The sequence below is a fragment of the Lycorma delicatula genome, chromosome 5 (assembly GCF_047948215.1).
Source record: "Lycorma delicatula isolate Av1 chromosome 5, ASM4794821v1, whole genome shotgun sequence".
Classification (NCBI taxonomy): Eukaryota; Metazoa; Arthropoda; class Insecta; order Hemiptera; family Fulgoridae; genus Lycorma; species Lycorma delicatula.
Genome location: NC_134459.1, coordinates 140,774,873 through 140,790,734, shown reverse-complemented (window position 1 = coordinate 140,790,734; position 15,862 = coordinate 140,774,873). Strand labels below are relative to the sequence as shown.

Below are 15,862 nucleotides of genomic sequence, written 5' to 3'. Positions count from 1 at the left end.
TCCTTACATTTTAATTAAACTACCTTAACACAAAATATGTAAACAAACTAATGACATTTACAGGTTGTAAAGGTTCCTGACATTTACACAAAAATAAAAAAATAAAAAACATGAAAAAAATAAATAAAATTCAGAGTCTTAGACAATCCTATGAAAACAATAAAGTCCATGTTTATGCAAAAGCTACTTCACATAGAAAATTCTTAAGCAAACATAAATCATACTGACTTACAGACTTGTTAATAGTCTGCTGGTATTTAGATAAGCAACTATTTTTTCTTCTTAACCATTTTCCAAATCAGTTGCAATATTATTTGTTAGTTCATATCTCTTTCCGAGGCCCTCATATATAGTTCACTCTTCGAGTAGATGCTTGACTGTAAGCTGTTAATCACATACACTGCACATTGGTCTTTCTTTACCAGTTAACAAAAATTAATTGTTATTTATAACTGATTCTGAGTCTAGTCACCACCTCTTGTTTTCGGCGAGTCAGTTTCACATCGCTCTTCCATTTATATGGAGACATTTTAATTACATTTAATTTCATATTTAGTCTTTTCCATTCATTACTTCACTTGCTTCTGATTATGTTAACTAGATTATTTTTTACATCTATCACTTAAACAGGAATTATATCCATATTTTCACAAATTATTACCATTCTGGCAGCTTCATTTTCCAGTATACCAACATGCCCTGGAGTCCATACATTTAAACATTGCTGTCATCAATTTAAAACATACAGGATGTTTGCAATAAAGACATCCATAATGTTCTTGTTCCAAGTAGCAGTTAGTGTGCTTAAACAAGTCAACATAAGAGCACTCTCTTCACAGAAATGTTCTTTGTAGCAAAGAGCTCTGCCATATAAACACTTGCCGTTTCTGAACAGGATGTAATATATGTTGCAAAATTGTCAACAAATAAAGAACGTGAACAGGTGGCTGTACACTTTTAGTAATACTGTTGATGGCTTTAGAAAATATGATGGCACGTAATACACTTCCGTACTCCATTCTCCAAGATGACACTTCCTGATACAGAATCTCCAACACAAACACGGAAAGTTTGGTCATTTAAGAAACTCACACTAAGAAGAAATAGTGTAGAATGTAGTTTTGTAGTTGTTAAGGGTATATGTTATAATTTGTGTAGTGAATGTGTATAGTGTAAAGTGTTCTGCAGCTCAATGTGTAGTGGGAAGAAAAGCTGTAGAGGCTAGGCCTATGGGGACGCCAACCACCAAAGTCTTACAGAATGAAACTCCCTGTTGGGGTTCTGCAGGTCAAAGGAGATTCGTGGAACAAGGTCGAATTCCAGGCAACTCAAGCTAGGTAATCAACACAAAATTTAGGTCTATGAAGACCACCATGATGTTACTGAAGGGTCGTTTGGTCGCCCTTGCTTCAATGACTGACCAACCTATTCATTATGTCTCGTTGCAATAGTATTTGCATGTACTCCTTGATGAGAATTTCAGATTCAAGGAGCACTTTCAGAGTGTTGTTAAGAAGGTGTGTGTAATGCCTTCTTCGGCATTCATTGGTTGGTCTACCCCGATTGGCAGTTTAGATTTTAAAACAATGAAAATTTTGTATAAAAGTGTATGCGAAGCGATTATGCTTTACATAGCACCTGTTTGGGCAACTACAATGATGTATAAAAGCTTTATTCTGTTGAGGGCTCAGCATCTCCTGTTACTTATTCTGACAGGGGCTATAGGACTATTTCACGTGAGGCAGTTCTAGTTATTACGGGTGTTAAACCAATTGATGTCCTTGCATCGGAACGTCAGTACGTTATGCTGCAAAGATGTCGGGTGAACTGACTGTGTAGCATATTTGGGAAATAGAGGAGGAAGATTTTGGTCTTTGGCAGGACTGGTGGAATGAGATGGCAGGTGGACGATAATATGCATGGTTTCTTTCCAGACATAAGGGCATTGGAAGTGGCCTTGTGGATCTCCCCAAACTGGCTTGTGACTCAGTTCCTTTTGGGGCATGGCGCATTTCAGGACAGGCCGGCACGATTTAGGGACTGACTCGGGTCAATGTCCTTGATGCTTAGAATCAGATGATGCATAACAGGTACTGCTGTATATTGGCTCAAAATATGAGTTTAGGCGTGCAGAGGTGGTTAGGGAGCTTGAGTGTATTTGTTCCAGTCTGGATCTGCAGGCTAACTGGAAAGGTAGAGATGAGTAGCGCATTGTTGAAAGATTTTTAAGGTTTTTTGGCACTCCAAAGGACTGCAGAGGGTGTTTAGTGTTGAGCAATAACCTGGGTGATTTGGACCTTTTTCGGCAATTGTGCCTGATTGTTGTTTGGTGTGTTTCAGCACTCTATCAGTCCCTGAGATGACAACTCCTCCACAATATCCTGTTCTGAACAATTGAGCAAATCCCAACAATCAACACCCTTTGAAATATTGAGGGTGCAGTGAGGATCAACTCGTACAGCAAAGTCTCCTGTTCTTTTTTTAAGACCAAGAATCTTTGTTGACTAGATGTCATTAGTCGTCTTGAGGTAAAGACCATTAAACATCTTTCTTATTTCTTTTAATGGGCCTCCAGTACAATTCGTTATTTCACGAGCGATAAGAAATCAGCTTATCCTCATACAATTTCCATCTTGTAATAACCAAGTATTTGGGGTGTTTACATGAACCCTCTGCCATGTTAGATTGTTGTTCAATCTGTATGAAGATATAATCCCTTCTGTCTGGTCGAGTACTCTGATGTGGAACTGGCATATAGCCTGACAGAGAGCAGATGTGCAGTCTCTGCACTGACTGCAGGCCACAACACACTGATGCTTTCAGAGCTTTCATACACCGATATAAATAGCACCTTGGCTACTTGCTTGCCATCGCAGGAGACATGGACAGTGGAAGAGTCTCCATTACATCTGCAATCACATTGACCTTGGCCACTACATTTGAAGTCCCATTAACCAGATATATGCATTGTACTTGTGTAGGAGCTGTTGCTGCCCTGGACGTGAAATGTAGATGGTATGTTCCAGAAGTGAAAGTTATCAACCTCGGGGTAAGAATTATATTTTTTGCTATAAATGGCTTCTTATTAATGAATCGTGAACAGTGATATTTTTAAAAGAAAAATATAATGTGTATGAGTCAATGCAAAATGTTATTATGCACTTGCATTTGGCAGAATTAGAATAAATGAAGAGAAATTAAGAATTAATTGATTTTTCTTTAATTGCAGAACTTAGTATGTTTAACTATGTAGATGAATAGATAAGTCAAAAATGGGTTAAAGTGGAAGATTTGCCATAGTGTAAAAAACACAGTCAAACACCCATAAACACTTTCTTAAATATTTTCAGGGAAAGGTAATTAGTTGTCTCTGTGTTAAACAAATATGTATTCCTATCTGGGTACTTAACTTTAGGGCGAACTGATCACTCATCACAAGGAGGTTGGAAAGTCCCAGATTTTTTAGAAATTGTACAGTGACCCAACCAAATTTGAAAGCAGTATGGTCTGTCATTTATTAGAGAATAGTCACAGGTATGTACATTATTATATTTTATTGGTGAGGTAATAGGTAATGGTAATTGAATGATGGCAATAATAGTTTTTCCTTGTCCACTGGGAGTGTTGGATTAGTTATAGTGACATATTTTTTACATAGTTTGAGTGTAGTATTTTGGATAAATTCATACCTTTTTTTGTAAATTAGTATAACTGGTTGGAATGAACATTTTGAATATGTTAATTTATTTTTTTTTTTTTAGCAGTGAAAGATGAAACTTTTCTATGAGAACACTCAACCAGTGTTTGAAGTGTTTCAAACTCAAGTTATGTGAATGAGTCTAAAGAAAAGAAATGTAAACTGTCATAAATTCAGGCTGACGTACAAAAGAAAATTGATACATATTATTTCATGTTTTGTACACACAATTTTTCTATAGTGCTTGCTGGTTGTAATGATTAAATATGATATCTTGATTCTAAAATGCACTGAAAATTCTAGAATGCAAAATAATTCTAAATCAATTACATATTTTGGAAATAATTTCAGTAGTGTAATACCATCATTAATATGAAATGTTGTTTATAAATATTATAGCTGAATATACCCTGCCTATTTACCTACAACCATGCAGATTCCCTATGACACAGATACATTACATTCTGTGAGTAACGCATTATTGATGGACTGTCTTAAAGGTTGGTATCATCACATATTAAAGTTGGCATTGTCACATATTCCTTCCTCCATATCACAATTTGTGGTATGGAGGAAATTGCTAAAAAGCAATTAGTTAAAACCAGCAGAATTATTAAAAAATAGTACAAATACTCATCAGTTCATTAACTTGAAAGGCTGTTATCATATATATTAATTTTTATAATACTAATTGTACTGGTTAAGCTAAATAACAGTTTTAAAAACCTTTCAGTACTATAAAACTATCAACTCATATTTACAATTGCCTAGAGGAAAATAACCTTCTGATACCCCAAATTGTCTCTGGATAATGATCTGCACAAAATAAATTCAGTTCACAAAATAATGTTGGCTTTTTATTAAAATCAAAAGTAATTAAAGAAATTGGTTATTACCTCTAGTAAGAAATTTAGTAAAAAGTAAGAAATCCAATATCCCAATGTAATTCATATTTGAATAAATCAAGAAAGGTTTTAATATCATATATTGCCCTTTGATATCAAGCTTTCCATCTCAAATATCACTTCATAGAATTATTCTGCAAAACCCACACTTTAAAAAATAGTTGATTATTTACTGTAATTTTATCTTATTTTTGCTCATAATTTTATCTTATTTTTGTTAATAAGAGATGTGTGATATTATTAAAAGTCATAGTGAAATTTCTAGTAAAAGACCCTATCAAAAACAATATTAGAAGATTATTCTCAAATAATTACTCTCACCTTAGATTTTAATGGTACTGTGAATATCAGGGAGCAATAAAATGAAGGACTGGTAGAGTAACAAGAAGTTAACTGGTTAGCAAAATGAAGTTTGTCAAGGTACTGGGTTAAATAGCATGAGTTGTAGGTCTGAATCATCCGGCAAACTACCACCTCTACAATCAATCTTCATCAAAGATACCTGTATGGTTGAGTGTTCCCTTTCTCTTTCCAGCCATTCCTTACCTTTATTCCTTCTAACTTGGACAAGCGCTTTACGAGTTGGGTCATCCTGATTCTATATATTACACTATCTGATAGCTCCCTAGGCATTAATGGTGTAAGACTTTGTAAGCCTATGGAATTGTAAAAAACAACTTTTTTATCCAGGGGTTGCACAAAATATTAAACTATTCGCTGAGGTGCTTATTGGGTAAACTAGAACTACTATTTCCATTTGTAATTAATCATTATTAAACTTGGATTGAGTACCTCTTAGAACGACTAAATTACTGAATTTAAATTTGAAAACAGAAACATCAAATATCCAAGGAAGGTATTCTGATTTATTAAATTCAATTGCTACGAAAGTAGAAGACTTAGATAGTGGTTTATGAAGAGAAGGACGGTGGACTTAAAAGCTTAACCCAAGAACCTTGAAATGGAAAACGAATGAAAATTAAAAAAGTAAAAAAAAATATTTTTATTACAAAATTTGCTCTTTTAAAACATTTTTCTGTTTCTTTTAAAGAATTTCAGACAATTAATTTAACCAAAGATATATTTGCACAGAAAGCCATAGATTTCATAATTGCAATGTTTTTGACGACTAATACGATGAGAACTATAATTATAAGATCGCACTTCATTTAATCAAGATCTCTAGCGGATGTTAAAGAAACTGTTAGCAACTTTTTAATATAAAAATGCCGAATGATTGTGTATTTCGTACATTTTTAAAAAAATCGAAGTGGCTTTGAAAATGAAATATTTTCAATATACATTCTCAAAATATATTTCTTATAAAAATTTATATACTTGTTTCGTACGTTAATATATATAAAAACAGTGTCTTTTTGAGACTTAAATTATTCGGTAACGGAGAATTTATCGTTTAAAATAAATTTTCTTAGATAATTAGGAATTATGTTCGTAACGTGACAACTATTTTTTTCCTTACATTTGTAATTTAATAAATCTACCGCTGGGGTATACTTGGCGTAGTAACTCGTTGAGGCAATAACGAGTTGTAATCATGTTATTTGAGAATTAAAAACTATTAAATTTTTTCAGATTTCACAATGGAAAACAATTCAGAACAAAATTCAGCCAGTGAGTTGGAGTGGATAAATATACGTAGAGACGTGGACAATATTTTTAATGAAGAAACAGTTACACAAAAATTTATTCGAAAGTTTAAGGAGACACCATTAGTACCTATTGGTAATTATCAGCCTAACCTTAATTGTGTTTCATTATTTAATTTAGTTACCTATTAAGTGATCTAATTGTGGCCATTACTTGCCATAATTGGCTTTATATTTTTACGTGTGTTCCATTGTTGGTTTTTTCAAGTTTTATGTAAAACAAAAAAGTAGATGTGTGGCATCAATTGTCTTTTCTAATGATAGTTAATCCTGTATGATGTTATTTCACTGTTTTTTTTTTGTAATGGTGTTAATGTTACTCATTTGATTATTAAACGAGAACTGGAGATTTATTTCTGTGGTGGTTGTATATTGGTTCTAATTTAGTATGCCTTCTATCATCATTAGGTCTAAGTATCGCCACCCCATCTACTTGGTTAGCATCCCACCTAATTTATTTTAAATAGTAAATAAATATTAATAATATCATTTGTGTATTTAATGTTAATTAGAGGATGTTAACGAGCGTTAAAGTTTGGTTATGTAACGTCGTTTCCTTACTCTGAACGTGTATAAACATAACCTACCCAAACTTACTAACGCTCGCTAACCTCGTCTAATTAATATTAAATATACACAATGATATGGTAGACCGCATACTAAAGTAGTAACTGTATATTTTAAGTCCATTTTGCACTTTTTGTTTGAAAAATAACATTTTTAAAACAAATCCTGTAATGAATGTTACATATAGTTTGTTTAGGAAAGTTCTGTAGAAAGTGAGTGTAATACTAAACAAATATTGTTCATGTGGAATTTATTTATAACTAAACAGAAATCTGTTTAAAATTTATCCTAATCTGATTCATAATTTGTTTTCAAATTGTTATAAAATTGCAATTAATGACCGCAGTTTTTTTAAATGGTTCAAATGTCTGTGTATAGTAATAAAAAAACCTGTATAGCAACTAATATTTTGCTCAATATCTGAGCAGTCAACTGGTTTCCAACTTTTGTGACAGTTTGCAAAATTAACAGTGACTGAAAATATGTCTTATGACAGACAGAACAAACTGTTATGTTCAGTGTCAAAATTGAAACAATCTAATATTAATTAGTAATAAAAAACATTAATGAAAGATGCAGTTGTTTTTCAAGAATTTGGTGTTATTGTTAACAGAAGAATACAGATAAACCTCTTATATTTAGCCATCAGACCTATTGTGCACTCCTAAAAAATCTTATATGTCTCATTAGTTAATAAAAACTAGAATTTTTTCAGGTTAAAATGTTCATACTCCAAGCATAGGTAAGTACTTCCTTATTAGGACCCACATTCAAGAATGCATTTGGCAATATGTGGGTAATGTGTCCTACGTAGTGTATAAGACACTTAATTGAAAATATGACTTAATTATTTTTGCAGTGATCAGTCTTGTAGCATATGGTTATTTATTTTAATATATCTTCCTAATTAAATTAGGTTTAGGTTTTTTGAATGGTAATTATCTTCTTTTGCTACATTATACCAACCCTACTGTAGGCTTACTTAAAAACTGCCATTCTTTCACAGTTAAATTTATTTCATAACAGAATCAGGGCCTGTGTATTGAAGACATGCTTACATCTTAGCAGAGTATATCAACTTTCTTATTGTTTTCTCTGCTTTGGTTCCAAATGTAGATTTATGTGGGATGACCTTTTCATCACAATTTACATTCATTAAAGCTAATTTCAGCCTGAAAAACTGATATCTGCTTACTGCTGCTTAATTTGAAGTTCTCAGGTAAATGCCACATATGAAACCCTTTTCATCATATGGGTCAATCCATTTGAAGTATCCCAAAAAAAAACACAAGCTGGTTGCTTGACCAATTAAAAAAAAAAACACTTGAAACTTACTCATTTGTTTCCTACATGTTTCAGGACCTTAAAACTAATTTTTATTTTTTATTTAAGCAGTTTGGTAATTTTTTGGAAAATGCTCTCCGCCAAAAATAAGATATTTTTTTTTAATCAGTAAAAAATAATATATACTATAATTATTAGATAAAATTATAAAGCTCAAGGTCAGTTTCTTATCAGCTGACAGCATTTGTTTATCTTTGTCTGTTGATAATTATGTTTTTAATAAAATTGTAAATGTAATCTAACCAAACTTAACCTACGCTCCCTTCAGTCGCTAACCTTGACTAGCGAGCATAGGTTAAGTTTGGTTAGATTATATTTAAAATTTTATTTATTTATTTTCTTATTTCAATATAGTGTTTCAGTGGCGCCATCTAAGAACAAACTATCTACAGAAGCTATTGGGTTATTCTTTTTCTTACAAATGATTCCAATAACAGACTTTAGCTTATGAGTACACAACTATAAAATTATGTTTGAAAGTTTTGCTGAATCAATGGATTTTTGGAGGTATATACAGAGTGACAAGAGAGTGTTTTATGTATGCTGTACCGGATTGGAAAAAATATATTTTGCTTGATATCATTAAGACTTGCATTTTTGAAGGTTCTTTAATTATATCCGACAAGTGGAAATCTTATGAAGATATTCCCAAATTAGATGGGTAAAACTTTCAACATCTTACAGTAAACCATTTGGAGAATTTTGTGGATCCTGAGACTGGAGCACACACACATATTGAAAATTAACAGATGTATTCCAAACAACATAAAAAAAAGAAAAGGGCATCTCAAGAGATCTATCTAATGGATTCTTATATTTGTGAATTCTTATGGCACCACAGACATAGGGATGAAAAAGATTTATTTGAATTAATGCTGCAACATATCAGTGAATTTAAAAAATAAATCATTTAATTGTTATTGTATTTTGTATATTCTGTATAGTAATCATGTGTAATATAGTTAAATATGTAATCATGTGTTTACATTCACTTAAAAAAGCGTTTAATAATTATTCCAGTTTTGTGCTACATTTACATTATGTTGCATTTTATATCATTAATAAAAAATTGTATTAAAATGTATCTTTTATGTATTTATTATTTTAGCATCATTATTCTTGCTTAATTTTACTTAATAATTATAATGTATCTTATTTTGTATTGATTAAAAAAAAATATCTTATATTTTGGTGATAGGCATTTACTGAAAAAGTACCAGCAGTTTACTTGTGGCAGCCATTTTTGTTACGGTATGCACACCTATTTTTGTGATTGTAAGGGTTTATGGAAAAAATCATAGCCAAAAAACTATTTTTGGTCCTAGAAGGATGAAAAAAAACAATTAATTTTCAAATATAAAATGTAAAATATTGGTCCACTGGTTTATTTACCTATATATCTATATCGATCAGAAAATTACCAATAAAGTTGAACATTAAAAACTTTGTGAAATTTCACTTTGGTAAAATTTCATGAGGCAGCGATGGCATATACAGTTTGAATTACCTTTTTTATATGTAGGTATATGTTAGCAGTTTTACCATAAGTAATGTTAATGGTGATATACTTACCCGTAAATTTGTATGAATTTTTGAAAACTAATGTTTCTTTTAAATTCAAATTTTTGCTTCAAGTAACTCTGATGGGGCTGATTATAAAAATCTCAGATTTGTATAATTTACAGTGTTTTTATAGATTTTTATGGTAAATAAAAAATATCTTTTGTATTGTAATAATAAAAAAAATCATAATTCCCAAAAATTATGAAAAAGTTGTAAACCACTTTGATTCACTAAATAAGTGAAGGGGGTTTCTTGTCTTTGCAATTTACATTTTTTTATATTTAGTCCCTATGTCATTGAAGTTGATGTTTTCAATATTTTTAAAATTATTATGATGATAGGGTGTAATTTAATGATAACTTAACCAATACCAGTAGTAACCTAATACAATTTTGATTCAAAGATGCTTGTAAACCTTACCCAAACTGAGATTTCAATGAGTAGCCTACATCTTTTAAGAATTGATTTTTATTTTTATATTGGTTTATTTTTGTAAACACTATTGAAGAAAACATAAATTGTAGCAAAATTTTAATTCTTCACTCAAATAGCCTGTTTTTGTAGCAATGAAAGTTTATTATTTAGTGTGGTTTACAAACAGCTGTGTTATCTCTTCTGATAAGTCTCTAGAAATTGTTTAAGAACAACCCGTCACTGTAATTAGTTCAGTTTAATGTCAACTTTCTCAGGACATTGCAGATCAGTACTCACACTTTGTCTTGTTGAGACTTTCAAAATTATGTACATGGTCCAGCTGGGTGGAAAAGATGAACCTGCATATAGTCATTTTCGAGGTAAATATATCTTCCATTTCTCCTATCCACTACTGATCGTCATACACACAAGCAATAGAATCTTTTCCCATAATTGAAAGTGGAACAATGTTTTATACAGGATGATCTTCATAATCCTTGGAGTCTGAAGTAAAGTAATATCTTACAATTCCTTTTTACAAACGAAAATACTTGTGGTAGCTTCTGGTACCAATAACTCTTTCATAGCAATCAAAACAGTTTTATACAGTTACTGAAATCTTAGCTATCTCATTTGATTTAATAAAAAAAATACTTTATATTTTTCAGCTTGTGATTACAAAATGAAAATTTCATCAACGTTTAGTATTTGACTGTTTAATGGTCTTTGCAGGTGCCTTTGCCACCTCTCATTTTGTTGTTCCTCCCACACCATCATAGGCATTTTTCCATGGGAAAAGAGGTGCCATTCAGCTTCAAGGTCTAACTCTTTTTTGCGACTGCACAAGTTAGCAAAATTCTTTTTATTTGTATAAAGTTGAAACACCATTAGTAAAATAGATGAGTTTTTTAATGTTCTGATTTACTTCCTTAATGTGGTCTGTTAAAAGATTTTGAAAGCAATAAAATGTTGGTGTATCATGCTTCAAGTGATCACTTAAAATACTGACACTTTTATGTTGCAAACATCATTTTCCGTGAAATAGAAGACAAAAGGATGAACTGTGGCTTGGCTGTTGACCCATTGAAAGCTTTGTATCTCATCTTGAACAAGAAATAAAAAGTTTTCTGCAAAGTCTGCCAATGCCAAACCTTCTTCACCCAATTCTGATTTTTTCTTGAAAAACTGAACTTGAGATTTTGACACAAAATGGTGAGTTTTCAGCTTTTCCAATTTTTCCACTAATGATTTGAAAAACTCATCTTTGATCTGAAGAACAGTAATCATCTTTGCCCTATCAGCTGTTACCCCACTGTTTGTACATTATTGTATCTGGCAACACATCATACTCTTCAGAAACGTTGAGCATGTCAAACACTGCTGCTTACCTGGACATTTGCTGCACACATTCATCATACAGCTATAGTTATCCTTGTCTATTAAGTCCTTATAATAAACATTAAGTTTGAGACCATCAGTCATGACTTTGATGTTATGGTGGTGGGGGCGGACACAAACTGTATAAGTCTCAGATACACCATTTTAGACAGAGTTTGCAAAACTTTGATCTTCCAATTTTTTCCTCATGGTTTTCACTTTTAAAGGAGACATACAACTCATTTAAGTTGATCAGAACAAGGCGCTTTTGCTTATTCACTTTGACACCTTCAACACACATGCTAACACAATCCCTTTTTACCAAGACACAGCCTGTTATTATTTTCATCATAAAATAACACAACTTTTTTAATTGTCATTATTAATTCTTGTTTTATATCTTTTACGTAACTTCGGTAGAATGCCTTGCTCATTAACTAATTCTCTAGTAAGTCTACCCAAATGCTCAAACACATTGAACTCTGATATTGTTTTAGATCTGGTCCTAGGTTGGGGAAGTAAACTGATAATTTTAACCTTATCTTCTTTAGAAGCAAGAACACATTTTTCTTTTAGTTTTAAAATAAGACAATCATATTCATGTGAAGAAAATCGAGCTGGATTTTCAGAAACTTTTGAGTCAAAACACAATTCAAGATTCTTTTTTAATTTTTCAGATACTTTATTTTAAATTGTAATGCTGATGGCCTTTGATCCATGCTTAACTTTCAATTTTCATGGAGGCGATACAAGCACAGCATCCAGTTGTTCAATATTGTGAAGTGGGGTAATGTAATACTCTTGGTCTTTGCATTCATATAGTTCTTTTTTCTGCTGAGAAAAAATACTTTTAAAACGGTTAACATAAAGAGACGTTGCAGAAACTAAATTTGGAAAAATGTGTTCTTTAAGAGCTTGCTGCAATGTTATTTGTCTTAAGTTTTTCTTAACTATTTTTTATGAGTTCTCAAAGGGTCACAACAGAACTATCCATACATGTGACTGAATTTTGACAAAAATCTTTTTTCATGTTATTTACAAACAATAGTGACATGTGAATTAACACAAAAAAATAAGTTGTTGGTTTTCAACTCTAAATTCACAAATTTTAATAAGTTCTTTTGGTACTTTTTTATGACACTCTTCATTCACATAAATTCTTGTGGAACGTTGTTCTTCCATTGTTTTATGTGTAATTACTTGAAAATAATGCAAAAATTTAACTGATATTAAAATTTGCAAACATAATATATTAACTATTTATAATATTATTAACTATTTAATAACACTTCCAAGCACAGAGTGAACTTTAAGACACAGTAAAGATGTAAACAAGTTACTAACTAATGTCAGACTGACAGTCTGTTACTGCAAAGCTAAATGATGCAACAAGCATAAATGTGCATGTTGCAACATGAATTTTCCTGATGACTAGAAATGTCTTCAAGCGCGTTACAACATGAACACTGCAGTTGAATGGTTAAAACATGTCTATTTCAACTATAGTAATAAGTACAAAAATATTAAAGTGCCAAGAAGATAACAAACCCTCTTGGAGCACTTGTAGGTAACTTTCAATTTTTTTTTTTGGACTGAACTTTAAATGTTGAACTCTGAATGGATGGGCTAGCAAACCCCATTGTAATGATAATGGAGCTACTTTTTTAGAGTGGGCTATCCATCTTTCACCCTGCATCAAGGACCTATTGTGTTGCTAGCTAGTGTGTTAATGACTATAATTACAATACACATGTTTTAACATTTGTTTTGAATTAAAGAAAAGAATTGAAAAGTGATTTATTTTAGCCAAAATGATTTACAAAGCTTTATTTTTCTATCTAATCATTTAATGCTTTCACCAATTTTTTATATAATTTCAACAACTTTCATTTCCCATTGTTGTAAATTTTTTCCACTTGAATATTGAAACATTTTTACCATATTGAATTTTTTTTTTTCATTTTGAGAGCCAGTAGCCCCTATACAGTTGCATTTAGAGGAAAAAATGTCTAAAAATAAAAATGTTTTAGTTTTATGCATTGTATATGAAAATATGCAATACATAATCCTTATGTATTGTAAGTGGTAATCTTTAATGAAAAGATTAATTTGGTTGCCATATTGGAAAAATTTAAATTTCAAACATGCCAGTTGGGTATGTTTAATGCGCTCAAAAAATTGATGAAAAGTTTCTCATTTAAAGTTCTTTGCAGCTTTTCTTGTTTTTAAGATTGTAGGGGTGGTATATTTAATGAACATTGTACATAGTACTTTATGAATATGAAGTACATTATTACCTTCAAATTACTCCCTACAATAACAAAACTGTACATTGACCTTTAAAGTTTATGTACTCAGGATTGTTATTACTTAGGAATCATTCAATGTAAGTGGTTTTTTCTTCTGTTGTAGGTTGTTTTGCTACTGTGGTGTGTTTGGGGTGTGGTTTATATAACCTGAGATCTGGCAATAGTGTCAGGCAGCAAATTTTCATGAGGGGCAGAGTATTGGCACAAGGGTTTACTATTGCTGCTTTTATTCTGGGCCTAATGTTTAATGTTGGTAAAAAGAATTAGATTGTAAATAAAACTTCTAGTTGCTATCAGTAAGTTGTTAAAAGTTTTGTTTTATATCACAATCTGAAGAAATTTTACAGTACTTCTATTATTTATCTTAATGATCTGTTGTATCACATTTATAAAATGTAAATTTAAGATTTAATGTTTGGATTGTGACTATGTATATAAATACTTTATCTTTACTTTTATTTTATTAATACCTTATTTTAATACTCTATGTAATAAATACTCTTTTTAATACTTTTTTTTTGTATTTTGTGTGGAGCATTCATCATTCAACCGATCCAAATTTAAACAAATAAATGTTTCTGGACTTAAAATATAACTGATTAAATGAATAGCTCTGTAACTAAACCCATTAGGGCAAGATGCTATAGTTGCAACAGAGCATGTACATCAGGGCATCTTGTCATTAGTTAAGTTCAGATCATAAATTGGTTAAATAAGTTATGCTCAAAAAATGTAGTTTAAAAAGTAGTAGTAATGTAGTTTAAAGTAGTTAAACTACTTTAATGTAGTTTAAAGTAATGTAGTTTAAAAATTAGTTTAAATAGTGTACAGAATTACTGTGTTAAAAAATTTATACTACCCATATGACCAAGGGGATTGGTAGCTTAGAGTTTGAATATAGAACTGGAAATAATATTCATGTATGTAGACTTAATTATTTTACTCATAGTAGTATTAAGACTGTTGGAAACTATTAATTTGATCAGTATCAAGGGTTTGCAAATGATCATTGTCAGTATTTTAAAATTGCTGTATCATTTAGTTTGTCAGTATTAGGAAAAGACATTAGAATACTATCTGCACCCTACTTTTAATATTGTATGAAATGATTTAAGTCACTTAGCCCCTTAACTGCCAAATTTTTGTTCTCAGTTAATGTTGGAAAGACTTTACATAATAGAGATTATCCATTGAAGAAGAATGTTTTGGACAGTAGCCAAATACGCAACAGAAGAGTGTTTAAGTCCCCCCCTTCAAAAACTTATTTTATATCCTTAATAAAACTTATTTTAAAACGTTATTTATATCTTGCTTATTACTGGGTAGAAAAAATTCTTCAATAAAGTAAAAAAAGGTTCAGGTTCTTTATAAATGATATAGTAATTTATCAATAAACTTTGCCCCCTATGTAGGTAGCTTACATCATGTTTGTTGTTTAAATTACAGAGTTGTGGATAGCTCTTCTTTTCGGACATTGCAGTTTCGTTAATAATGATAGTGAGGAAAACTTCTGAATAACTTCTGTGAGGAAAAATATGTTGTGGTTTGCCATAGTCAGAGTGTTTGTGTAATAATTTCTTCTTTTTTTAAATTGGTGTAACTAGATAGATTCAGCTAGTTGTTTTAAAAATTTGTTTTTAAACAATGAAACACTTTTGCTTTGTGAACCTTCAACTAATAGCCAAATGTGCTTTGAACTCGAAGTGATATGAACAAGCTTGAAGAAAAAGAAACAAAATATGTCAGAAACATACACAAAGTACGCGTAAGAGTAGTGTATCTTGTTTTATTTTGATGTTTAAGTCGCCAAATTTTGTAAAACTTTAATAATATTTTTCTATAAAGCATAGTGATAAAATATTTGCAGGTGACACTTTATTTCCAAAATGCTCATTAAAAATTATATTATGCAAAATAGTCGTAAGTCAGTTACTTCTTTTATGGTTACAAATTTCAATAATGAAACACCTTCATTTATATAGAAATTTCATTTACAAATTATATAGATGAACATAACTT

The 15,862-nt window shown here is 31.0% G+C and overlaps 2 protein-coding genes across 3 annotated transcripts in view; both read left to right on the top strand.

Annotated features, from left to right (window-relative positions):
• The first annotated feature begins 6,101 nt into the window (after positions 1–6,101).
• LOC142325432 (HIG1 domain family member 2A, mitochondrial-like) lies at positions 6,102–14,353 on the top strand. The gene is made up of 2 exons (XM_075367199.1): positions 6,102–6,345; positions 13,947–14,353. The coding sequence occupies exons 1-2, from the start codon at positions 6,204–6,206 to the stop codon at positions 14,108–14,110; spliced, it is 306 nt and encodes a 101-aa protein (XP_075223314.1). The 5' UTR covers positions 6,102–6,203; the 3' UTR covers positions 14,111–14,353.
• Positions 14,018–15,862, top strand: part of LOC142325431 (legumain-like) — a 67,862-nt gene continuing 66,017 nt past the window's right edge. The window contains exon 1 of one of the 2 annotated variants that reach the window (XM_075367196.1): positions 14,018–14,139. In XM_075367196.1, coding sequence (XP_075223311.1) covers position 14,139 — 1 coding nt within the window. In that variant the 5' untranslated portion in view covers positions 14,018–14,138. The remainder of the gene's footprint in view (positions 14,140–15,862) is intronic. The other variant, XM_075367197.1, reaches the window with a different exon arrangement.

Excerpts from the sequence above, each read along its gene's own strand:
- LOC142325432 (XM_075367199.1), top strand. The coding sequence starts at position 6,204 with ATGGAAAACAATTCAGAACAAAATTCAGCCAGTGAGTTGGAGTGGATA. Across the intron at positions 6,346-13,946 it reads GACACCATTAGTACCTATTG|GTTGTTTTGCTACTGTGGTG; the intron begins GTAATTATCAGC and ends CTTCTGTTGTAG.